This window comes from Halictus rubicundus, chromosome 2 (genome assembly GCF_050948215.1).
Source record: "Halictus rubicundus isolate RS-2024b chromosome 2, iyHalRubi1_principal, whole genome shotgun sequence".
Taxonomy (NCBI): domain Eukaryota; kingdom Metazoa; phylum Arthropoda; class Insecta; order Hymenoptera; family Halictidae; genus Halictus; species Halictus rubicundus.
The window spans coordinates 13,292,003-13,319,971 of NC_135150.1; the positions used below are offsets into that span (position 1 = coordinate 13,292,003).

General features: G+C 40.1%; 1 protein-coding gene across 4 annotated transcripts in view; it reads right to left on the minus strand.

Moving 5' to 3' along the window:
* The window catches only part of LOC143365340 (matrix metalloproteinase-14-like), a 49,425-nt gene that overhangs the window by 2,862 nt on the left and 18,594 nt on the right, over positions 1–27,969 (minus strand). For 2 of the 4 annotated variants that reach the window (XM_076805430.1, XM_076805431.1), the window contains exons 2-9: positions 17,765–17,888; positions 9,243–9,347; positions 6,304–6,455; positions 5,881–6,183; positions 5,638–5,800; positions 5,194–5,330; positions 4,662–4,982; positions 4,206–4,287 (exon numbers count right to left, since the gene is read on the minus strand). In XM_076805430.1, coding sequence (XP_076661545.1) covers positions 4,206–4,287; positions 4,662–4,982; positions 5,194–5,330; positions 5,638–5,800; positions 5,881–6,183; positions 6,304–6,455; positions 9,243–9,347; positions 17,765–17,888 — 1,387 coding nt within the window. Of the gene's footprint in view, positions 1–4,076; positions 4,288–4,661; positions 4,983–5,193; positions 5,331–5,637; positions 5,801–5,880; positions 6,184–6,303; positions 6,456–9,242; positions 9,348–17,764; positions 17,889–27,969 lie in introns of all 4 variants that reach the window. The other 2 variants (XM_076805428.1, XM_076805429.1) reach the window with 1 other exon arrangement.

Below are 27,969 nucleotides of genomic sequence, written 5' to 3' on the forward strand. Positions count from 1 at the left end.
TTAACCCTAACCTTCTCTGTTATATTCAATTGTAATCGATGTGGTCGCTAATGACCTAGCTGTTAATGCGATCACTTTAAAATAAACGATATATAATAATAATAATAATAACTACTATTTATTTTGTGATTGTAATGATTAGAAATTCTTCATCGTTCAGGGTTTCATAGAAAAAAAAGATAGTTTATATTTATTGTATGCCTTTGTTTTCTCCGAAGGATATATGTATATCAACTACAACAAAATAGAATTTTATTTCGGTTTAAAGGAGATTAATAACATACATATTTATTAGACTCTGTTCAGAATATTTATCACGAGTCTGACTCGATATTGTAGAGCAAGAGGTTAATATTCATAAATAATAATTAATATAGGCACAGTAATTGGGTCCCTTACCCTAATTAGAGATGTGCGGGAACCCGATAGTTGGGACAGGCCGAGACGAGTCGGGTTCTTGAAAATTTCGGGATTCTCGAATAATCTTGAAAATTTTCGAAAATTCCCGGAAATCTGAATATATTCGAGAATCCCGAAATTTTTAAGAACCCGTCTCGATCCTGAAGAAAATTCTCATTTTTAGGTTCTCGCACACCTCTAGTAATATCATTTAGGGGACCATAAGATTTTTGTGCTTTTAAACATTCTCATGATGAGAATGACATGAACATTTTGAATGTTAGCGCTTTGTTTACCGGTGACGATTCAAAAGTCTATTAAAAATCAAAGATTAATAATTGCGAGCTGGTTGATAAATTTTTCAGTAGCGACAGCAATTCGGAAACCAGCAGGTTATCTCGAGTAACATAGTCTATCGATTTCTTATGACAGTGTTATTTAGAAGAGAAATTGTCAGAATTATTTGTCGCGCAAAAATCTTAAGTGGCGGGAATATTCAAAGTGAAAGTTCAACTGTTTCTCGAAAACTATTAATCGCAACAGCTATTCTACTGGTATATCAAGTTCTAAGGGAATTTATATTTGAATTTTGCGCGCCAACAAATGCATTTGAAAAATGATCACGTGACAGTTACTACGCAGTCCTGACGTACCAGCGAATTCAAAAATGTAAAAGACTGTTCTCGTCACTTTTAATTGCTAACGAGGAAACAGTTTACGACGTTTCGTGGTCCACCTTGTAAAAAAAAGTTCATCGAAAAGGATAATACTACGAGAACTAAGATTATCCTTCGTATCAGAGAATAGAGTTTAGAGGGAAATTTCTAAGTCTCTAACCACTTCCACACAGACCATAGAACCACCCGAAGTATAGAGTGGATGCACAGGGATCTCGAGGATTCAACATGCCCTGTTACCAAAATGATTCCTGGTGTGACGAAATCATTAGAAACTAAAAGTAAAAATACTCGTGCATGTAGACCGTGTGTGAGAGAAAGAGGTAAACAAAAATACACGTGCAAATAAAAGTGGAGAATGGGTAAGAACGGAACAGGTAAATATGTCAAACGTAAGGAAAAAGAATTAGAGGGCGGGAATGAACTAAAATTAATGGACCGTGGAGTTCAAGGCTAATTTTGTTTGTTTTGGTTAGAAGGACAGGACTGGGAAAGATATACTGTCCTACAGCAGATTTAGTTCCAAACAACGAACCGTCCTCCGTATAATTCACCATGCACCTGTGTTTTGATTCACGTATATGAGTACGTGCGTGCATGTTGCGCTCGTGTTTTTATTAGACTCGTGCAGTGAGATGCATCCTTTTCGCGTGTATGCAGAAATTCGTGCAAAATTATTAGTGAATTTCAACCAATTTCATTGGTTACAGGCCTATCCACAGATGGAACTGCTAATGTTTTTTTTTCTACCCGACATGCACCTTTCTGAACGGACATGTCCACGGGGTAATTATTGCCGGTCACGAACTTTGCGTTTGAAATCTCTCGGAGTTCTTCGATAAGCCTGAGTTTTTAAGTGTGGAAACATAGTTTTGCCTCGAAGCGGTTAGTTGAAAACAAGTTGGTTTTCTCTGGTGCAAAGTAATATTTCGTTTTGTTAGGCACATAGTTTGAAGTTTTAAGCGACAGACACCGTGTTAGTAAACAAAGGCACGTAATGGTGTAAGAGACAGTGCGATGATATGTCATCATAAATGAATGTTAGGACGAGTGACGATCGGGAACCGATTTCGAATCGGAACGAGGATGCACGGCACACGGAACAGCCAGAAGAGTACAGAGAGACAAGGCCAGACAGAAAACAATGAAGATAGGAGAAAACACGAAGTACGATAAACAGTCAAATGCAGTTCTCGTGGACAAGCGAACACATGAGAAATAATAAAATAAACGGTAGAGGTGACAGCTTAACATTATAATATTTACTGTTCTTTTTTTCAGCGAACTGGGCTCGGCGACGGTGACTGCGATAGCTCACGGTTATCTCCTTCTCGTGGCTGGCATTTCGAAATAAACTACTTGTTTTTCTTTTTTTTTTTACATACAACGTCCTTTTCTATGGGGAACGTAAAGCTTCATATGCCGCCTGGCTAGTAAATACTTTGGGCTTCGAGATAATACGAAATATAATGTTCACGAATTGATGTTTTAATTCGGAGGTTTGGTTGGGATTTTAACCGCGCGGACGGGACGGTTGGGCGCCATTTTGGTGTCAGGAGGACTTCCGATTTTCAAATACCCTAAACGGTTTTCAAACTTACATTAAAATTAATCTATCTTGATACATAAAATAACGTTGATGGTAATAGTATTAAATAAAATTGACACTTCGGGAATTGTATTAAGCGGAAGTCGTCCTGGTAGTAATAAATTAATTGGGATAGGTAAAATGATCGTTTTGCATATCGATAGTAATACAGCACTTCTGTCTGCAGCAATGAAAATTAAAAGAAATAATTAATATTTATAAATAGTCAATCTTGAACGCGTTTATTCTTTTTGTATCTATATTACTTCCGATTTGCGGGCGTGGATTAATTACAAATGAACAAAAACAAGGGAACGATGATGAATGAAAGCATGGGTGTTAGTAAATCAATGGAATACTCTGTGCTATGATGTTGATGATCCCACGACAGGATCCAATAGTTCGATCAGTTCGGTTTTAATATTATACCACCACCATTTAACACTCGTTATCCCGCATTTTGTGATTGTTCTTCATGGAAGAAGTTTGTGCAAACCGTTAGATATGATCGTCGTGCAATAATGACCGAAATCTACGCGAAGGGAATTAAAATTCCATTACCCATTGAATATGAACGTCGAGGTGCAATTTATTTTTATTCTTACAACACGATGTACTCTAGCTATTACGTGGCAGGTTGCATCACAATTGAAACTGCGATAAAAGTAGACTTTTTGAACATGGAAGTTGAATAACAACTGTTGCAGTATGTAATGCTGTTCGTCTATTATATTTTGAATGTAATCGCCGTTCTCTATTATTTTGATGAGAATTTATTTCATCGCGAGGTTCTTTGCAAATAATATTCGTTTGAAATTGTCGTTTACGCGCATGCACAAATTTCTTCAATGGATGAGAGCCCTAGGTATGTAGTAGCCAGGTGTTCGAGACACCAAATACTCTATCCCCACCGTGCCTCAATTATTTTCACTCCGAGCCTCTTTACAGAGGCAGAGCAACTTTGAAGTTTCAGCTATCCATTGTTCTAACTCTAAAACACTCGTTTGTTCATGCAAATCACAAATGTCGATGAATACAAAAATTGATATGACCTCTAAGTATATACAGAGATAGTCGTTAATATTAAGAATTGTAAATTTCAGGTCATTCCATAAGTAACGCGATTTTCCTTTCATATTTTATAAAATTCGCGTTCGTTATGGGATGACGTAGTGTATTCTATCCAGTAGTGAACTTGAAATTCACTTGAGATCATAAAAATGCCGGACATTTTGGCCAATTATAATTTGCTCGTTTGCTCGATGAAGATTATTACGTATTTCATTGTTGGCAAACTTGGTCTTTGTATTCGTTCTATTATGGTGTAATTGATTGTTGAACACAAAGAGGTGGACACTGAAACTTCTATGGCGAGGTCAGAATCTGGTTCGGCTCGAATGAAGCTTTAGTACCTGCGTCTAGAATGATGTCTCCCACGTCTCCGAAACCGTCGTGGTCATCGAAGTCACCGTCGGCGGATTCCAGAATGCCGGCATGCGGAAAAGTGTCTTCAGGATGTTCACGCAACCATTGGACATTACCTAGTGTTCCTTTGTTGGCGGACCTGCACCCGAACCACCAGTATGCCGTCGACCTTGGGAACGCTGGGTCGGCAACGTCCACCTAAGAATTCAGTGAGTCATTTACCTTCAAATTCCAATTTTATCCAGTTTTAGTAAATCTATACAGTAGAATATACCTAGGATATATTTGTATTGTCTATCTACTTGAAGACTAAATTCACTGACTAACGAAACCTAAAATTTTTGGGAGAGTCAAATAATGTCTCATGAATTTTCTTTTTTTACAGTCTCCCAATCACTTGGTTAAATGTATCTTTGATGACTAAGCAGATATAGGGAGGATTTTTTCGGTTTGAAAATTGTCGATTAGAGAAGACTCTAAAAGTGCAACAGTCTTCAGGTAGACGGTGTACTAAAAGAAACATATTTCATATGGTAGACTAGTATAATAACGAACACGAATGAAATACTAACGCTGAACGACCTGTCCTGGAACCGGTAGTAAGCGTCACCTTTGAAGAAGTACGTATAACCGCGATAGATGATCGACGCATCGAGATTATCCGGAAGACCCTCCCAATTCGAGATCAGTTTAGGATAAGTGTTCTTCACTGGTGGCTTTTGTGCTGGGTCGAACCTCCAGAACTTGCTGCCTTTGTAGAAGTAGATCTTGCCGTTTCCGGTCCACACAGTCACGGTATCGATGTTGTCTGGAATTCCAGTGAAACCCTCGCTGATTTCCTTCGGGTAATCCCCGTCCATTCTCTTGCCCACGTATCTCCAATACTTCGAGCCCTGTGGCAAATAAAATAATTATACTCTCATCGGTCTTTTGGTCACAATAGTCGTTGCATTCTAAATTTCTGTTTGGTCTCGACCTTCGGTTATTCGTTCTCCATTGTGTCGCAAGGTTGCTGTAGACCAGTAAGAGTAGTAATAGCAAAAGGATTGATCTAGTTATACATTGTTCGAAACATTTTGTTGGCAAATCGTTTGACTTTCTCACCTTGAAGAAGTATGTCTTCCCGTTCTTATATGTGAACGCTGCGTCTATGTTTCCTGGCAGACCCTTCCACGAGTTCGAAATCAGCTTAGGGTAGCCGATTGCCACTCCATCCGCTGTCAGTCTCCAGTAACGATCGCCTGCAGTTAGGTAGAACATTTAGAATTTACTTTTAAGTTCGGATTCTCGAATTTCATCGTCTCTACTCGATATTTTGTGTTTCTTTTGCACTGACCTAATAATTTTAGAAATACAGAGAAATTTTTGAGGGCACAAACCATAACAAACAGTGGAGATGTACGTACAAAGATTCTTTCTTCAAGGCAATTAAAGAAATTTTTAAAGATTCGCAATAGGACTCGCATGAAGACTCGAGTAACTTCGGTTTCTGTGGGGTTCGTCAGAAAGTACAGTAAAACTATTATTTCCTGAGTCTGCAGTACGCACCCTTGAACACATATATATGTCCCTCCGCTGAATTGAACATGGTGTCCACCTTCGGATCCGTACAAAGTTCACTATCCTCTTCACTGGGTGCAGAGGTGGTCGTCCCGAATTTAGGTACATTTGGAATTCCGGCGGAATTTGTGGACTTCTTCCCGTACAAAGCCTGAAGTATAATCAGTTTTAAGTTAATCATAAATTCCAAATTCGTTCAGACCTCTTCTGTCTCGTCTTCTTCGTGTTTACCTGAATACCCTGGACATCGTCGTCGTCTAACCGGAAGTAGGGCTCGTATCCACGATAGAAAGGTGCCATCAGGGCCGACTTCACATCGCTGTGACTCAAGCCGAGGGAATGACCGAACTCGTGAGCTGCCACTTGGAAGAGATTGGTGCCGCGATAACTGTCGATGGTCCATTGTTCCGCGTCATCGAAATGGGCATCGCCGCCGTAAACAGGGAAATAAGCGTGGGCCAAAGTGCCACCGGGCCCATCGAAAGGGTCTCCGTCACCGTGCTCGCCCTTCTCGAATCTGATCTCTATGTGGACCTAAAATTCAATAACCAGTGTTCATACAGATCATCTTTTTGATCAGCACGTTCGGGGCAAACAGTTGAATCCGCGATCACAGAATTAATAATATTAGTTTTTAATATTTTTCTGATTTACCTGTCCAGATTTCTTCTGAATAAAGACGAGATCGGTATAGTCGGACCACACTTTGAACGCTTTGTTCAGCTCGACGTCGACCTTCTGTTGCGGCAGATTTCGTGGGTACTTGCTGATCTTGTAAGTCAGCTTCTTCACACGCCATCTAGATCCTGAGCAAACACAACAGTATATTAAGACAGGAAATATTTCTACGAGGTTACAGTCAATGGTTAATATCTTTTCTGCTAATTTATATGTTTAATACAGATGCGATTTAATAAAAAAGGTGCGATTTCTTCTATCTCAATGACGATTAGGCTTCTTCCAATAGATACCGCATCCTTCTGCTAGCCGAAGGCAGATATTTATTTTACTTAATACACCTGTGTGGCAATCTCGTAAATGAAACAATAAAAAATTAGATCAAAATGGATTTCGATCTGTTTGGATCGTTGATAAATTGAAACAGACTCGCAGATATTTCTCGCAACCGAACTGAATTATTAATTACATGCTATAATTGTACAAAAAAATCATCAACTCGTCGCGGAGAATAGTTTCGAGAAGATTGCCTCGTCATCACGACAAGAATCTATTATCCACTGTTGAAACGACAGATCCAGCAAGGTTCCAGTAACCAAGGTCGAGCGTGATTAACGGTCGCTGTTATTAAAATTGAAAAACGCGTGCAAGCGCCGAAGCTTAGATCCTTTTTAAACTTGTTTATGCTCACTGAAACGTGTACCGAGCAATTTTGGTCCCATTCAGTGTTCGGTTATATAACAATTTCCAAAAAATCATTTCTCAATAAGCGACATTACGCAAAGCCTCTAAATCGGCATTGCTTCTCCTGGTTGAATTCGATATTTTTTAATAATGCGGTAAATTAATTCCAAATTTAATACATGTATGGCATTGGATCGTTAACTAACTACAACATTTTTTTACAACAATTTGCATCTCAGCTGTATTGTTAATCAATCCAAATAATAGTCGATTTTATTCTGAAAATAGCGCGACACTCCAATAATTTTTGCGATTAAAAAAGACGTATACAACGTGTTACGTATTCCATTTATTAACCAATGACGGGGGACAGTTGGGGACAACGTAGAAGACTTGTTTTACGCTTATCGGCTCAAAATCGATGATTATGACCCCGAAACAAGCAGTAATTCTTTAAGGCCGTTCCGTATGTATTGCTCGGCGATCTAGTGGGTCACAGTTAGCCCAGTATTCGCATATTATGCGAATAGAATACCGTCGGATTTACGCATCGGCGATCTCGTCGCCGCGGGTTCACTGGGAACGAGGAATGCTCGCGCGAGGTTCAAAGTCACGGTTAGAACCGATCGAACCCGTCGAGGATTCGTTCCCGGTTCGATCGGCACCGAATCATCGGTTTCAAGAACGTGCAGCACGCCGATGATTCGTTTTCCAAGAAGAAAAGCCGCGTGATTAATTAACCCGCGCTATTACGGAAAGTTTGCGCGACTCGACGCTAATTGGCGTTACCTGCGGTCGAAGGGTAATTGCTCGATGACTTCGGACGATGAAAGTCCCGGAGGAATTGTTCTCGAGACAATGAAAATAACGTCTAACATTCCAGAACGTTTTAGGATAATTTTCTCATACGAAATCTGCAGTTTTTATATAAAATTTATTCTAATTTTTGTGATTGATTAGCAGAGTTTTCACGTAAAAATGTTCAATGTTAGAATGACTTGCACTGTCTGAAAAAATGCACAGAATATTTTAACAAATATAATGTTTGACTTTCTGAACAATTGAAATTATTTTTATGGGATTTTGTGGAGAAGCCAACGACACATGGAAATTTCAAATTTTAGAGTCTACGAGTTGCAAAACTGTCGTAGTATATTATTGTGAGCAGAAATTGTTGCTCGAACGAGAAAACGGTTTCATTAGGTTGCGGGGAAATGTATTTGGAGCATTTTCGCCGGTTAAAAAATGCATTCGGAGCAACCAGCGAATAGCTGCTATACAGATGCGCATGACCTGTTTAGGGTGACTGGTTCTATACTGACGATAATGAGGCAGGAAGTTAAAAGTAACACCGTGCTGCTAAACATTTTTCCGCCGCGAAAACAGTCTGTTGCAATACCGTGTCATTAAACTATTCACAGCTCTTGTGAAGTGACGCTTTTTACGGCTATTAATTTTTGGAAATGCTGAACGGATGATTCCTAATACGAACAACGGAAGGATCGCAATTTTTTATTTATAAATCTTAAACATCCGTAATACATTGATTACAAATATTTTGCCAAATATTTTTCAAGGAATTATTTTCTCTCTCACCTCAAACATTAATTTTAATCCAGTTTTAATTAAACTACATTTTATTTCTTCGTGCATTCACATTATTAAACATTCTTAAACGCAGATATTTATTTTAAAAAAACTCTACTTCGAGAGACCCGTAATTTTAATTCTTATTGACTTAGTAGGAAATTGATTTTTCAAGAAAATCATTCCTTTCAATTGAACCCCGAATGATAAACCATTTCATAATACAAGAGGGTCTCGATCGTTACATAATTTCGATAATAATTATCGTTGAACGCGTTTAAGGAGACACCGAACGAGAGCAGTCAAGCAATGATTGGTTCCTAATTCCAGTCTGTGTGAATACGTAACAACGGTGATCGATTAGATAATCGAATAATCGATCAAACGTTATGTCACACGTATTTCGACCGGCGAAAACCCAACAGATAGAAATTCGTTCTAACTAGACTGCGGATTTTATGCATACGTGACAAAAATGTGTAAGTGCAATTAAAACAGTGGGCAGATCAAACGAATTTAAAAATTTTGCTCCTATGTTGCACAATTTATGCAGGCAATTTTTATTTCGCATGGAGATCCGCAGTCTAGTTACAACGCCGTTCGATTAACGAAGATTAGATTAGTTTTATTTTGATTCTATTTACCTTGAAGAGCGTACCGCTTGGATCGTCCAAATCCGGGGCCAACTTTATCTTTGACACCGCATCTCGGCAGTGCCATCAGTTTGTACGTGTCTTCATCGAAGTCGCCTGAAAAGTAAAACAGTTATGTCACTTTCAAGTAGTTCTCTTTCTGTTCCTAAATTTTCTGAGGGTTCGAAACTTTCAAAAGATTTTTAATAATTTAAGTTGACTAAAAACTACTTAAAGGGTCAATGGGAATTACTATTCCGTTAATGTCGCGTCTACAGATGGTAATAGTTGGTAGAAAATATTGTATAATTTTATAGATTTTTTTACGTTTGAATCACTGTAGCTATCGACGATGCGGGGAACAAAATTCTGATTGCCTGCGGGCATTTCCAGTTTGAATGCAACACTGGAAATTTGCATAAACATTTGCTACGTAATGGTTTATAGAAACCACGAGAACGTACGAAAATATCCTCAGCGCGTGCGTCGTCTTCCATCATTCTTAATCAAATGCAAGAACATCTTTACGAACGTTCCTCTAACGCCACAATTTTCACGCAAACATGTATTAATAAGCGTGCGACTTCCATTCGCGTGACCGTAGGACGCATATAGCAGACTTGTCTTCACGTGATGCGACTAAAGCCGGTTACACACTTTGTCCAGCTCAAATTCCAATTATCTTTAAACATAATTACAAAGAGTCGCAAACGAAAGCGCAAGAAATTCGACGTCGACTTTCGTGGCAAACGGAAATTCTTCGTAAATTAGTTTATGAAATAATTTATTTTAATTTCCTGAACTTACAGTTCTCCGCAACTTCTTCCCCGCTGTCGGAGGGAGCACGAATGGAGGGGAAAAAGTTACCCTATTTCTGCTGGTACCGGAGTATGCACGAAAGAGGTGGAGAACGTGTCACGTGACCGGCCCGCGGCTTGAAGCATGGGGAATTAGAGTGGGGGAACAAATCTTGACAATACTGCTCCCACGACCAGTGTACCGGTTCCCCTACTGTCAACTATTTCATGCTTTGCCTCGCGTGACTGCGAATATATGCGCGTGCATCTACACTCCATAGGAGTTTGGTGGGGGAATCCAGGAGTAGGGAGAGGAGTCGTCTGTGGCTCGCGAGCCGCAAGTTGCCCAGGACCCTCAAACACCTGCTTCTTCCACCAATCTCTCTTTCCCCTTACTGGAAAGACTTACATTTATGTCATAATACTAACTTTTAACCCTTTGCACTCGGCGCTATTTTTATTCTAAAACTAAATTTTTTTTCCGTCTTGGAATATTTTAATTTTATTCATACGAAACTGATCCGATTTCCACATATAATATTTAAATGTTTAGTGATCTATTAAATACAAATTTTGTAATGTAACAAATATTTTGTAATATTTGTTGCAATTTCTTTGAAATAATGCCACAATAATTTCTAGTGGTGCTTCAGAGTCACCACTCGAGTGCAAACGGTTAATTTAATAGCTTCGCGATAATCCAAGGCGTCTTGTGAACAGAATAATTTCCTTCAAATGGGAATAATTTCATAAATAAAATGTATATTTATTTATTATTCTGTTCGATTCCATTCTATTCGTTTAATTTGTTCTTAGATTGTTATATTTATTTGATAGAACAGCTTTGTAACAGGTGTGCACTCATTGTCAGCACTCTGTCAGCAAATTCATTCATGGGAGACTCATCCCCTGCGCTCAAGTGCGCGAACAGCTTAAGGTTGTTACACGGTCCGCATATTATGCATATACGCGTTCGAGTTACGTTGATGCATATGCACCGCGATACAAATGCAGCGCGCACGTGCACGGAAGATCGCGGACGGAAAACAGAGCGTGCGGTAAAACTGTGAGATCGATAGATGCGAATCTCGGGATCTAAACTGGCGCAATTTGATGCACTTTACCGTGCTTTGAAATCAAATTACTCGGTACGCTCGTTTTATCAACGTATCAACCTTCAAGATGGATTTTCATTACGATCTACGAGGATTCATTTAAAAAATTAATTACCTGCACAAGTTGCATCGCTAAACAACGCGCGTTTGTAAATAGATCCTGTTTCAGTAATTAACACTAAACCTACCACGGACGGTCAAATTGACCTTTTCAAACTTCTGCGTACAATTTCGTACATACAACATTTATCAATGTTGCACGGCCAACTCAAAATAAATGAGCCGCCTTATTCAATGAGACCCTATCGAATTATGCACGTGCCTGGTTGATAATACTGTTTCATCGTAAATGCATCCAAACTGGAAAAGGTGGACGACACAGTACAATTTTTTAAATCGAGGAGAGAAGATCGCAGTATTTTTTATATAATTGCAATTATATAAAAATAAATTTGTATCGTCATTTCATGGGAATTGTTCATCTACTAATTCATTTAGCAACAATTATGACTATTATCTACGTTTAATGTATTAACAATAACTTTTTTTAAGGACCGGTCATTTTGACCACCTACGGTAGGAACAGGTATACAAGAAGTGTCGGTAGGTTTAGTATTAAAATCGATTAGGAACTTCTACATTCTGTTTGATCAATTCAGAGATCTTTCCGTTTTTCACTGTTCTATGAAATATTTATTTTCTGTTAGAGCCATTTTGCTTTAGCTTTATCGTTATTAATTTCTCTGGGTATGCGTTGTTGGAGAAAGTGAGATGCAATCTTGTTTCTCTTGGCAATAATTGTCGTACGATAGAATAATTATGAAGCAACCGGTAACTTTCAAATAAAATTTCGATTGCATGCTTTGTGTGTTTTGTAGCAATAGTGAAACTGATTCCTTTGCGACACCCGATTTTAGTCATCGAAAGAGACAGACTTTCTTTCTCTCTTGCGACAGGCAATCCGTTCGATCACGCACGATTTCCTTGCGTTTTTTCTTCGTCCGAACGATCTCTCGATCAGGATATTTCAACACATTTTTTTCTAGCAGATCGTTATTCCCATACGGATGACAATGTGTCGGGACCGGAGAGCGAACGTGATGATATTCAACGGTACTAGGAAGCGTAGAATGATGATGCCCGCGACACGCGAAGATTATTGTCAATAAACGCGTCTCATCTCGAATAATACCGCCACCGGCGGTGTACAATTTCATAGTTAGATCATTCTTCCGTTCACCTTCGTTTTTTATTGGCGACCATCGAATCGCCACTTCCGACCGTGGATGCTCGTTGAAACCGTTTGCTGGTCATTCTGTGAACGTAGCAACACTACTTCAACACTTTGCCCGCCGACAGTTATTTCGTACTCTCTTGAAATTAAAAATTACCAAGCGAGGTAATGAATTTTTCGATGACTGTCACAACTAGAAACGAATCTGCCCTCGTAGTATAACTCAATGATTTTTTGGTATACATTTCTGGGAACGGAGAAATCATCATTTTTGTAGCAGACATCTTGAATTTCGGGCCAAGAAAAATTATGCGGCTGCATTTTATTTTTAAGTGTTACGAGAGTATCCATTTGCCGTGTTAATTTTATAATATATTATTGTTGGAACTTGCAATTGGAATCGAGAACTCACGAATCAGTTCCGGTATTATTCAATGATTTGTCTTGATATCATTATTAATCTTCCTTTAAAACATTCTTTCTATAGTAGACATTGTTATTTGGATGATAAGAAAGGAATACTCGATCGCTAGAGTACAGGAAGAGATAACAGTGGTTGACATTGGTGAGTGTCTATTCATAGTGTTAATTTGATAATACTGTAATATTATTATCTTTCGATGTTAGAAATATTTGTATGTTTCATAGACAATTTATAGAAAATCGTCCACTAGATTTTGTATAATAATCATTCTTGTCGATGGAACGTGAACAAATCAACATAAATTTTTCTCGAATGTTTGAACATTTGCAGTCTAATTACCAGGAATTTTTACACCACAGTTGGTTCTTGTTACAAAATATTCTGGCCGAAAGACAGACGAGGTAATGCAATCAGGAAGTAGGGTCCTTTCTCGGTGAGGTAATTCTTTCGATTTCGCGATAATCGATATGTTCGATGTTTCTTCTCACGGAATAAATTATACTCGCTCTGATCCCAGGTGCCATTTACTATCGTGAGAAAAAAAGTTGCGTGGCTTTCCACCTACCGGTACTAATGTAATGGGAAACAGATTGCAGTCATACTCGATGTAAGAAATTCTTACGAGATTCGAATAGTTTTAGGAACATATAACGAATGATATCGTGACGGTCGCCTGTGTAGTTTTTCTTTTTTGTTTTTTTAACGCTTTACCTCGACTCGTCTTGTCGCTTCTTCGAATGCATTCATTACTTTAATTGTTCTTAATTGGGCTACCTTAACGATGTTTAATGGCACCGGCGCGGCATAATGGTCGGTAATGCGTTAGATTTGTCCGATATAGCACAAGAGTATGCTCCTAATCACAAAAAACTGGTGTTAAAATTTCAATCGGAAAGAGTTTATTCGCTTTAATTTTAATTGAAATAATTTGAAATCGAGGGAGTAGACAAGGCTGAATTTGAATACTCAAAAAATTCGAATTTGAATAGGAATATTCGAAAGATTTGAATGTTCGGGATATTTGAATTCGAATATTCGAAAAATTTGGATACACATTAATGAGCCATTTGGCTAAAGAGTTTGCGACCTTTAATCAGAATCAAAGATTCCACAGCAGGAACGTGCCCCAGTAACAAGGTTACAGTGTGAGTCACTTTTTAAGCGCCACTGGTAGATGTGCAGCATTTCGCCGAACCCTGACTCATGACTCACGATCATCATTTCAAATCAAAAAGGGGCTTCCCCTTCCTATTTTACATAATTTCTTCGCTGTTGCATCTATATTCTCCGTATAGAATATATATTCTTCTCTACATTCTATATACTTATCTTTAAAGCATAATGAATATTAAAAAAGAGATATATAACGTGAAAAATTTAATATTCATTATGCTTTAAAAATAAGTATAATTAATATAGGCACAGTAATTGGCACCCCCACAAATTGGGTCCCTTATCCTATACATCTACCGGTGTCTAAAAGAAAGACAGTTGAAATGGAAAACAACCGAATAACAAAGGAAGAGCAAACTTTTCCAGGTTCGTAAACGCGTTCTTAAAACGCTCGATGCGCTGTCCATTCTTCGAATCGCCTATCACCAATTCGTTCGTCTATCAGTCGCTCTAACTCCTCTGTCATTCTGATAACGCGTTATCGCCGTCGTTTACCGTCGAAATTCAGACAAGTCGCGATTCCGCCGGAAACAATAATTTGTTTCTTTGTTCGGCCGTGCCTGGGGGGGGGGGGGGGTCTGTTGTTTGCCGTCCCGACGGTGTGTCAAGGCTCGAAAGCCTTGGCAATGGTTGTTCGGCGACGCTTGTTTCAACAGCTTCTACCCGCTAAACGATCCTCGAGGGATACTCAGACGTTTGTTTGCGGATCGTCCATTTTCCTTGGTTTTTTTTTTGCACACGGCGAGCATCGCCGCGCGTTTTCATCGCGGACGAAGTTGCGCGTCCGGTCCCTCAAGGTCTAGAAATTGAAAAAATCCGCTCTTTATTCAGAGCCGGTTCGTCGACTGCCGCGAAGAAGGTGCGAGCGCGTGTTTTTACCCGCGAGCAGATCCCTCCTCGGATTCTTAGAATCCACGGAGTAATTTCCTCTTCGTTGTACGTTCCCTCTCGAATCGCGAGACGACTTTTACAACGTTGCAATGCAAACCTTGGCCAGGTTTTGTGTACTGCTCCTTTTTCTCTCGACGTGTTCATGGTAACTTAGAATAAAAATGTTAGATCTATTTCCATTTTTCTTCTCGTTCTGCAACTACTTTCGAGTACATTTTCCCTTTAACCCTTTGCACTATAACAACGAGTTAAGGTCAATTTACCGGCACGAGTTTATGTTTTATGTCTACGCTGCTCCGGCGATAAACCGTCAGTTGACGTAAAAAGGTCAAAATGAGCGGATTGCTACAATTAAAGAACCGGCAAAACATGCTTCGGGATACAGTGAATTCTCGTTACGAGTCAGCGCCAACCTTACGATTTGGAGTCAGTGGAACTAACCACACCACAGCGGTGAGGGGTCGAGAGACGGCTCTCGAGCTACTTGCAACAATGTATCGGAGAAAGACATTTTCTCAGTCTTCTAGTCACTATCGGTTAGTAGTCATAGGCTTATGACTTACAGACGGATGTGACTCTTAGGTTTCCAGCCACCGGTTTCAAACCACCGCGTATAATATTTTAAGAAGGCAGAGCTAATTGACTAAGAATTATGTTTTGAGCCTACTATAGCTATGTTGACGGAGGAAAATATTTACAGCGTTACTAGTGGTATCAATTCACTATTAACACTAAACCTACCAAGCACGAAACGTATAAGAGTGAAATCTCTTACAGAAAGGAGAAGATTGAATTTACTTAAACTTTGTAGGATTTTCATTATAATATGTGCTTAAATGAAGAAGTCAATTCATTAATTTCCTATGAAAACGTTTTTATAATTTCAATAATTGTGAAATAGGAAACCGGTCATTTTGACTGTGGTAGGTTTAGTGTTAATCCCTTGTCCTTGGCGCGGGTCACAATCAACAACAAGGTCGGTCACGCCGGTCGAGCCATGTAGCTGTTCAGCCGTGTGCTCGAACTTGTGCAAATCGTATACACCTTATGATATACAGGGTCATCCGTTTTTAAACGGCCAAACGTCAACCAGCTATAGAGGACCCCAAATGTAACACAACTTTCACCCCTAACACTTTTTTTGATTCGAAGTTATTTCGTTCAGTCTCCACGGCGTGCCCCGTGTCAAAAAAACCAAGATCCAAAGGTCATACAAAAAAGTTGACTTAATAAAAAAGATGCCCCTATTTATTTTGAACCAAACAAAGGAAAAATCATCAAGATACATAATTGCAGTCTTAATATATTTAATCTTAAGTGAACGCAAAAAATGACGGGTTTTTGCAATTATCTAAAAATCAAGACCGAATCAAAAAAAGTGTTAGGGGTGAAAGTTGTTTCATTTGGGGTCCTCTACAGCTGGTTGACGTTTGGCCGTTTAAAAACGGATGACCCTGTATATATCGCGAGCCACGAGCCTCGCTCGCGTTGTTTACGTTTGGTCCGCCCGAAGTACCACGAGTCAGGTTCGTGACTTTTATTTTCGACCCGAATTTCTTACCACGAGTTTCACTCGATGTTGTAGGTTAAGGGGTTAAAACAATAATCGTTAAGCAAAGACCTAGTAGGTCTCGTGTTAATCGAGTAGTTTTATAGCCACGATATGATCGTGAATTATTTTAGTCAGTCGTGACGCGTGCGCGAACTCGACTTGTGATTTACAATTTCGTTACGCGAACTTTGGCCACCCGGTGTTCCACGTTTCCCGATCCTTCTTTTTTCATTATACGATACAAATGAAGCATAGTGATTCGATCTTTTGACCATTCGGTCGAATCTATCATTCCTTTCGGATTGACTCCCGGCAGGGTTTTCTCTCGGTTCGACCCGGCATGATAATAGTTCCCGCGAAGTGGTATGACGTACGCGTCCTTTGACGTATGGGAAACGACTTTTGGAATCGGACTCTGATACGGTGCGTGATACCTGTCGATATATTGTCTACCTGCAGTAGGATACTTTTATGTTTGACATAAACTGGCGAACACTATCGTGAACTTCTAGAACATGGTAGAATTTTAGCATTACAGTTCCCGGTATAGCCAAAATAGTTTCAGATTTCTGATTCTGTAATTACCGAGATTGCATTTCGTAATTATTGAGATTTGTTTGGGCAGGCGTGTTAGAATATAAATTGGGCAAAAATTGAACGAGTGTAGCCTCATTATTTTGTAAAGCAATAGTTTTTCAGTGTTCAAAAATAATTCTAGACAGAGATTTGCCAGAATTCGAGTTCGACTGTGATTATGCCGATTCCGAAAATTTCACGTGCCGATGGGAGGTGCAGTGAGTCAGACATCGGCGGGACACTGAATGAATGCATCCTCCGTAATGATTCATGGACCGGGCACCCACATGAACCATTAAACTCAATTATGGTTAAATATAAGACGGCTAAGCGATCGCAAGGACGCGCGTGAAGCTTAACCGATGGCGATTTTTCTTTCTTTTCGTCCTTCGCCGTGTCAATTATCACGTCAATGCAGCGATTTTTCATAAAAAGTATATTGAAAATGCAGAACGCATCGTACAAGACTCGAGTTAATTCAATTACAAAATAAATCCTGCGACTCTAAATCACACTTCCAAAAAATTCGAGTTACAATAAGCGAGCTCCACAAGCCAGAATTTTTCGTTCAGCAAAAGAGAAATTATTTCTACGGTCTTTTTTTTCTTTCGAACGTAAGAAACAGAGAATTCGAAATCTGCAGAACAATATGCGGATTTTGAAGCTTCGAATAATGATATCTCGCGGCGGGAAACACGTGAACCGATGTTTCGTGTGCGAGATCCGTAGAATTTCGAATCAGGTTGATTGCAACCTGTGGTCGCATGCTTACCTGTTATATTCAATCCTGCGAAAGCTTGGAATTCGGCGACCGCCGTGGACAGCGCGTCCTTGGATATAATTCCGCCGCTCGTTGGATTTATAGGTTGCAAGTAGCCGAATTGAGAGAGGTAGTTCTGTAACAAGAAAATTATTTTTCATGTAGAACGCAGTCCCAAAATATTCGAACCAGAAAAAAACAGGTTCATCCTTTCCACGATCACAGACAAAACGATACAAAAATGATGATCGTGTTTTTCTCGGATGAGCTGCGTTCAAACAACGTGCACACTATTGTCACGTAACCCATTAACATTCCTTTTATTCAGCGTTCTCGTATTGTAAGACGGTAGTTTTTTCTCGATTTCCGTTAATTGCTATTAACCATCTAGGTAGCTGCATCATTTCCCCATTAGGCGATCATTGTTTCGTAACGAAGAGGGTCTATTCACGATTGAATCATGCTTTTTTGTTTAAAGAAAAGAACATTGAGATTCGTTTTTATCTTCTTGAAATTTTTGTAGGGAAGCATTAACACGTTGAACGCGAAGAATTACTTAAAAACGATGGGCATAATATTAATACCACCGAATATCAATCTAGGTGAATATAATATAAGGTAAGAAGTTCATTATCAAGTGATTGTTATTAATAACGCTTCCACCAATACAATAAACGAAACTTGTGCGAGACACATAAAGTACGCGTCGACATGTTAATTTGTATAATTTTTGAGAAGAAGTTGTGCAATAAAGAAATATTTCGAGGACTAGCAATATACAAAATGGAATATGTTGCGTTCAATTGTAGCAGAGCTATTGCGCTAAATAGTTGAACAATTTATCCATTGGACAGGAGGACAAGGAAAACGGAAACACGTACGCGTCGCTCGTTCGATTCGCCGGAATATTAATTGTCTTTGGATGCGGTTAAATAACAGTATCATACCGCAATTCCGTCATCGGCAGGGTCATTCGCCCCAGGGATCACCATTCGTCCCATTCGTAGTTCAAGAACGCGCGAAATTTACCGGTTCGATGATTCGTTCCATCTCAAGTCATTATTTGGTTCCCGCGATCTTATACTGTGCAACAATTGAACTGCAGATTCCCATGCAAAATAAAAGTTGTCTGTACCACTGGTAGGGGACAGGAGTTGAATAAAAAATCTTGACTCTCAATAATTTTACTAAATTGAAAATAACATTGCAATTTTGTACATACTTCAACTAACAATGTACCCAGTGGCGGCTTTAACGGTAAGCGGCCGCGTGGGGCCCCCTTTCTTTTTTGTTAATAAATTTATGAGAGTTTTCTTGGAACTTCTATTTCTAACTTGAGTTTGAGGGCCCCAAAATTGTTACCGCTTGGGGTCTCCACTTGACTCGAGCCGCCACTGCATGTGCCCCACTATCTAATTATCCTTCAAATATCCTACCCCGACATCTGAACACATAATATTTTTTCTGCATACACAGGTCATCCTCTTCGTCTCCATTCACAAATTGCATAACCGAGAGGAAACAGCCAGTTCAACCAGCGTCTCACGGTCATCAATACGCTAAATAGTGTACCGAAGCGTGGTGCCACATGAATCACTATCCACACATCCGCCGTCAGTAGATCATCATCGTCCACAGAGCCAGCGGAGGTCGTGAACGTAAGTAAAACGCGAAGCTGCGCGATCTCCGTAATTGTGCGTCGATAAACTATAAAAATCGTCTGAAAAAGTTCTCGCAGCGCCGTTTACTCAACGGCATAGTAAGTGTAAAGCTATGCAGTGAGTCATCGCGAGCTGCACGACTCGAGTGCAGCGGATAAAGATGCAGCCGCTCCTCGGCGCATTCGAGTGTGCATCTTTTCTTGCGCTTGAAAAGCTCGAGCCCGCGGATCCGTTCGAACCGGGGGAAGCCTTGAGTGCCGCTGATTCATTGTCGCGAACGGACGAAATCTGCTCGAGAACATTCTTTTTTTTTTTCATTCATGCCCGACTACCGTGTAATTGCCTCTTGGGACGCGGCTCTTGATTCCGCGTTGTCGCGAGACGCGCGATCTTGAGTCGATTTTGGAAAGTAACCGTGAAACGGACTGCCGTGTCCCATGCCAGAAAATTGCTTCTACCATTGTTCCTCGGCATTGTCGTGAGCTCTTTGACGCACTCCGCTGACATTTTTACGATTTATTTGTGACTCTAACACTGCCCAGTCCGTTTTGCTTGCCGTTCCGCTCAGGCCCAAACTCGGCCGTGTTGACGGATGATTTTATAAAAAATCCACACCTTTGTCTACGTTGTTTCAATAAATTACATTCACTTTTTTATAGTATATTCCTTTTCTTAAAGCATTCACTGGACAAAAACCGATGTCCCCTGAGCGAAATCTTTGGTCTCACAATCAGTATGCAAGGGCAGACAGGTGCTGTAACATGAACCTAAAATCTGTGGCCGGTTCTTGGGGACCGGTTGGACCCGAACGGAAAGTCTAACGCCGGTCCCTAACGGACCGACGTGGCATTTAACGTGTTAATTTACAGATTGTTCTGAGTCATTCGAATTCCGTACAAAATCGGCACATCGAACTGTACACGAAACTGAGGGTGTACAAAAGAAAAAGTAATTAGACGCCGCGCCGGAACAGGCTTACGTTGCGGAGCGTGCAAGAATACGGAAAATTCAATAGAGTATTAACAATAGAAAAAGTTGTTCAAAATGTCGAAATCTATAACATATTTAAATTTCATCAAAATCGGAGGTGAGTGGTACTTTCTAAATAATTACCAATTTTATTTACTTCGTACACGCTTCCGCACGATGTGGGACAGACGACGCCACTTTACCAACTCATCTTTTTCTTTTATTCTCGTTTAATTTTATGTAAGAAAATTGAAAACTGTGTTGGCTCGTAATACAAAAGCGTGTACATACTTCCACGGACTCCAAATTGTAAGGTTGGACTGACTCGTAACGAGAGTTCACTGTATTATACATACTATAGCTAGACAAAAATTGATAGATCAAGCACAAGAGACAGTGAAAACATTCGAAGAATTTGAAAACACTGTTCTAAGACCTTTATCTGATACATATCTCGGTACTTTTGGAAGTGGTTTCAGGGATCGGCAGCGAATTTCCTCGAAAACCACGGCGAAAACCTGGGATCATGCGTCATCGGCGGGTTTCGTTGAGCAACTCAGTGTCAATGATTCAAATCGACGCGGGCAGTTCCGCGTCTTACGAATCTCACAATCTCGGAGAGCGACGGCGCGCTGCTTCCAGGAACGCCGCGATTTTTCTGAATGAACGTAAGCGGGCCTCGTACTATCCGTGCGCGCGCGTGTGTCACGCGTGAATGGACGCTCCTTCCTTGACGCCCTCGTAACAGGATCGCCACGTGTTCTCGCCCGACACACGCCGCCATTCGTACGCGCTCGACACAAAAACTGTGACACGCTGACTCACCGATGAGAGTACCTGTGTCTCGCTTTTTTTTTACTCGGGATTTCGATCGTGACGCGGCCGATCGATTGGCGAAATCGACTCGCGGAACGCGCCGCGCGGACCTTCCCTGACTCTTCCGCGAACTTCCGGAAACCGATGGCTCATCTTGCGTCCCAAATTTCTTCGTTTCATGATGACGTTTTAACTCGTTAGGCAGCCTATGACTAGTTTGCATAACTGTGACTGCACGATTAGTGACTCGAGTCTGTCACTAACTATGCAAACTCCAGACAAGATCTACTGGATAATAGATGTGCAAATTGATTCTCGGCCTTTCTATGGAAAAACTGATGTCTATTTATTCAAAATCAAATAACAATTTAGTCAGAAGTGCTCAATCTCCAGCAGGGTCTACACACTTTTTTTTCTATCTGTCGGGCAGGTAACGTATTCCATTTCTATTAAATGATGGCGGATTTGGGTCAATCAAGTCTGTGATGCATTCTTCGACCTCTTGAAGTGGGAACCAACTAAATGGTGTCGGAAATTTCAAAGTATTCAAATACTATTGTATTTTAGAGACTCCACACAGGGCAAGAAACAAAATCACGAAGATTTTTTGTAGAGCTACGAACGGCGGAGAGAAGCGAGCCCCAAATTCGCGTTCATAGCGTGCTGGTTATGAAAATACAAAATAGGTATGCTGCTAAGTATAAATATTAGATTGTGGAAAAGATAGCGATCGGAAGTGGAGATTTTTCCCGCATCGAATGCATTTATGCACGAAAGCGAACGTGAAGGCTTGTGAAACGATCCGATGCAAGCCGGCTCGGCTCGCGTGGGCGATCGTAAGAGGATCATCCTGCTGATGAGGTTCCATAACCAGTTGAAAATCGCGAGGAAACGTGTCCAGTTAATTTTACACGTAGTTAGGGTGTGACGTTACTGATTCTGCTGCTAACCGGTTCGCCCGGAGATCAGTATCATCCGGGTGCTGACCGATTGCACCGTGGAAATACGTTCGAGACACCGGCGCTTACCTCGAAACTCGTTTTGCTCTAATGAGTTGAATACATACTCTTCGACTTTGTTTATATCAATAGACTCCGGATCTTTATGCAAAGTAAAAAGTTCGAGCATCGATTGAAAGACACGGGAGCTAAATATAAATTTATATTTTTCACTGATAATTTTTAAATCTACGTTCGGCGTGGATCAAAGAATAGTATCTCCTAGCCGATATGTGTCCCTGGCTAGGTCCGTGTTTTGGACATATATCTAGTAATACTCTTAAGGTCTTTTAATATTTTCACTGTCTTAAATTGTACCTACTCATTTTTGTTATAAATGCGTAAAATCCGGAGTCCAATCATCACCAGTATTATATGAATCCACTGAGACACGAAAGAAATTGTAAATTAAGTTCATAATTTTCAGAAGCGCGCAACTATGAGAATGTTGACGAATTTATTCAGACACAAGAAGAAATTATAAATGTTCACGGACGAAAACGATTATAAATGTTTTCTGATATGACGTCGGGATCAGACGTGAGCATCTTTAATTTTCATGACGAATCGCGAATTCTGCGGTGGCTACGTGACGAATCGCGCGGGTGTAATCGATCCTCGATTTCGTTTGCGTACGACGAAGCAAGAAAAATTCTGTTAACGAATTAACGACTAAAAACAGATTCGAGACAGGAAACACAGCAGTCTTTGGAATTGAAAATCACGGACGGACAGGCATGCAATTATGCAGCACGTGCCGGTGCACTGTGATGCGGTATAGCAAGTGCATTGTCGTGTGTTTTTCGCGACCGAAATTGCTACTGTCTTTGATCGGACGAGGAGAATTAACCGGGAGCTAATTATTTTCCTGTCTAGCGCTTCTGCGAATTCGTTTATCACCGGTTTCTGCTTCTGTTTCCATTGTTCTGTCCGTATAGTTAATCTTGCGATTCTTTAACGATTCGTGAGCGTGTTGCTTAGTCCCTAAATATTTTCTAACACAAAATATAATATAAACACAGAATTAAAGTAATTTCTTCCTAAAATCGTTGATTAATTCTAATTAATTCTTAACGATTCTGAAGGTAATTAGCTACGTTTAATCCTTTCGTATCACTTCTAGCGTAACACAATGGAAAATTATAAATTGATTCGCGATTGTTCCTCATCGCTAGCCATTATCGCGTTCACTTAAAAAATAATTAGTACTTGCTGATAAAAGTGTGCCTTGAACATTGAACTACTTCATTTTTGTATTGTACGACATTTTACATTTTCTTCTTTGCACTCATAAACAATTTTTTTTTTTTTTTTTGGAGAAGAAGCAGGCTCTAGATTCGTTTTATACTTTCCAAAATGGTGGACTTTGTATTCAAAGGATATGTTTGGAACAAAAATTATGGTAAAGTTAGGGCGGCAGTCTTAGGCGGTTTCTCGAGGGTTAATTGCGGTTCGATGCGACGTCCGATTGTCGTTAGGGGTGGCACGACGCAGGAGGGTCGCGAGGGACGCAGGAGGGTCGCGAGGGTCGCAGGTGCGGCACGCGAACCGTTAGGGAAATTTTTTTTCCGTTTCTCCCGGCCAGTAATCCTCGCGGATTTTGCTGAATCGATAATCGTCGCCGTTGACGTAATTACTGTGCCGTGGGCACGATACGTTTTACGTTCCCGGCTACCTTGAGAGAGTCGCCTCCGAACGAGAAACGTGCCGCGCGAGCGATAATGCGATTTCAAATTACGGGGCACGATGCTGTTGCCGGCCTTGGGTATTTTCATAATTTAGACGCCGATAGCGACGGAATTTCAGGCTGCCAGGAACCGGATATCGACGATATCCTTGCGCATTTCGACTTCTTTCATTTCGTCCCTGTGAAACGGTAGGCCCGCGAAACCTTATTACGGAAGGGTACGTAAAACTGTGCTGTCCATTTTTTATTTTAACACCGAGACTAACAGAATTTTTCTTTCACGTTGAACAAGAAAAGTGAATTAAAATTTCCTTCCTCGTTTGCTGTCTGATGCAGTACTTCGATCCATAAGCGCAATTTACAATATGATTGAGACACATCGTACAATATTGCTTTCAATTTATTCGATGAGTCACGATGGTTTGAACAGTTAATGGATCTCTTTCGGTTCGAGATAAGAAACAAATATAGCAGAGAGGGGAAAAAAAGGTGTTGCGACAATAGAATTCGACGTGATTTTATCGATGATGCATTCGTGTCGCAGGTGCAACTCTAATTGCGCATTTTATGCCTATCGACCATTCGTTCTTGTTCGGGAAATTGATTTTACAACTCGTTAACTACGGGATTCGTGTGCATGAAACGTGTGCCATAATCGCAACAATTTTTTCGCGTTCAATATCACAAAATGTAGATTAATTTTATAAGAAAAGCAATTGCAGCTCGGGTTTTTCAGATCTTGTCTAACGAAACCGAGCTACTTATTTTTCATTCTCAGTGTATTTCAATCAATATTTTTTATTAATTTAATATTTTTTAATTACTTACAATTTTTCATAAAAAATGTTATAAAATAATAATTAATGAATAATGACTAGTTTACATGAAACGTCTCATTTGCAAGTAATATCTTAGAAAATATTAAATACAGAAAATTCTAATGCTCCAAGTACATAAATTACATGTATAATTAACGAGTTCCAACATTTTCACGTGCAGTTGTTCAATAACAAACGACTTCACTAATTTTCATAAATTGCACATATCTCATTCGCCTGCATTAAAACACTCCATTTTACCAAGCTTTTATTAGTTTTTATTAACTTTCTTGTCTGTTCGTTTGTCTGTTCGGTAAAAATTTTGCAATTGATTTTAAACTAACTTCCCGACGTGCTAGAGACTAAACCTACCACGGCCGGTCAAATTGACCTTTTCAAACTTTTGCGTACAATTTCGTACATACAACATTATCACATAGCTATTTATCTTTACGACTTTTCTTAAAGTATGTATACAATGTATTTTTCAGTATTTATTTCACGTTTCATTTTTTTTTCCAAGAAATATATGTATCTTGTCCTACCTACCGCGGCCGGTCAATTTGACCGCACGAGATAACATGGTATTTACTCTTCTAAACCTAAACAATCAGTATAAAAGAAAGGCTATTCTCAATGTGGCATGGCCAACTCAAAATAAATGAGCCGCCTTATTGAATGAGACGCTATTAAGTTACGCACGTGCCTGGTTGATAATACTGTTTTATGGCAAATGCATCCAAACCGCAAAGGTGGACGACACGGTACAGTTTTGTAAATCGAGAAGAGAGCATCGCAGTATTTTTTGTATAATTGAAATTGTATGGAAATAAATTTGTATCGTCATTTCATGGAAGTTGTTCATCTACTAATTCATTCAGCAACAAATTGACTATTATCTATATTGACTATTATACAAAAGCAGAAAATAATTGTTTAAATGAAAAGAAATTTTTAACATACCACGTTTCAGACGGACTAAAAAGTAAAAAATAATTCCCCTCTTGGGTCAGATTATAATAGGCAGGTATGACGCTGAGGGTCTGTAAACGCTAGATGCAAAAACAGGGTAACCAAATTCTGCCGACAGAATTTCCCTGCCTAAAAACGTGGTATATTCAAAATTTCTTTCTATTGAAATAATTCCGGTTCGATATCGAAGCTCGATAGTGTCATCTAGCTGTTCCCGTTCGATTAGGACGAGTTTAATTGTTATATCGTCACTCTTCGCTTTCGTTACGAATCCAGTTCGTTTAATTGTCTTTTACGTTTTGTTTCGACAAACATCACGAGTTCCTCAGAAAGTTATTACGTCGGGGCGAGCACGTTTATCAGAAGTTTCTACCGGAGCGCGGATAAGTGAATCATGCGGTAGACAAATAGCGAGCTCGAACTATCGCTTCATCGCGACTCACGGTTGCATAAAATCGACGGGGCCCGCCGTATCGCGTTCACCTGTCGAAAAGTTGACATTTCGATTGGAAGAGTTATCGGGACTGACGTATAGGCGGGTTTCCATGACCTGAATCCGAACTCGCACGGATTTCGTGTGCCTCCGACGAACACACGTCGCCCCGCAATCATGGTTTTCTGTTTCTGTTTCGTAACGATCTTATCTGTCCCGTTCAGTCGCCCCCGAAACCATTGTTACACTCGTGCACACGTAACCGTAATAACTAGACCGCCGATCATTATGATTATTCGCTTTTGTGGCGCACAGGAATCCCCGGGGACAATACGATTCAAGAGCAACCGAGATTTAGTGCGATTCCATTTTATTTCTCGTCGAACCACTACTCTGATACAACTTCTGTCTCATTAAAGTGGTTTATACAAAATTTTATCTAATCTAGAAAACAGTTGTACGGAAGTCTAATTAAAAATCATATAAAATGTATTCTATTCAGTGATATTGTTTCCGAAGCAAACAGAATGTTGCTGCAATTTTCTTTCTTTGATGTATTTCTAAACAAGTGAATTTCTTTAATAACTCTTAGTCTAGTCAAATTAATTACGCCGTCAATTAGAATGTTCCTACAATTTTTCTTTTCCTTCCTGTATAAGTCTGAATTTTGACGACGATTACATTTCTCGCTGGGTTAAATCACGTCTTCTTTAAACAATTTGCCAACTATCACGTCGCTGTTATCATAACCGAGCAGAAAGATTGCATAATACGCGAAGCACGAGCAAGATTTAGCCACAGGTTGTTCCAACTCCTGACCCAGAAGAGCACGGTCAATAAAAGTAAGAAATTAGCACGAACATTTACAGCGAGGCGATAACAATGTGCTTCGAATTTCCAAATATCTCTCCGATCTGTCCCCGGATAGAAATATTGCAGGTTTCGCTGGAACGAGTACAAAGTGGTATGTTAAACTATTCATCGTCGTTATAGCGTGCGCGCCGTGTCTCCGCCGCGAAAGGCTGTTAGACGATTATTATCGAACAGGCCTAAAGGGAATCTGCGAGTCGGACGACTCGATCGATTTTTAGCAGAATTTCTGCGTAGGTATCGCTTGATAAATTCGCTGGTGCAGTAACGGGGCTGAACCGAGTAACTGGGTCAACCGATGCATCAACCAGCGACCTTTACGATTAGCAGATAGATACCCGGGACACCTGAAAGGCCAAACGTTCCGGCCGAATGCAAATTCCCGCGCATCCGAAATCCTCAAAAGCGGCCGCCGGCTTTTAAATGTCGCGGGGAATCGCCCGCGCTCGCCATACCGTTTCCGTCGGGCTAACACGATCTCCCCCGCGATACGTATCGCGCAATCTCCTCGCAGCGAGACGTACGTTCCACGCTTTATCTCCCTGATAATTAGATTCTAATCTCTATGCAGTCGGAGCGCACGGAAATCTTGCGGAGCTCGCACTGCGTTCCGTGATATCGGACGAAACTAATCAAACAGTTTGCACAGTCGGCCCCGCACCATATTACCACGCTAGTGATAGCTGATAACTGCGGATTTTACGTATACATGATGAATACTGAATCGGTAAAATACGAAACTGTGAAGAGTTCAGATTAACACGTTAAGCGCCAAATATCAATCCCAGAGATTCTTACAAAATCAGAGTAATTTAATTAATGGAACCAACACTAGAAATTGAAAATGTATCATAGGGGATGCTGTCTTAACCCTTTTGAATTCGAAAGACTCCAATAAAATTCGGTTTATCTGGATATCTTATAATAAAAATGAATTTCTAAACCTAGTCAAAAATCACTGTCAGTCATATGTGACTGATGTGGCAGTTAACG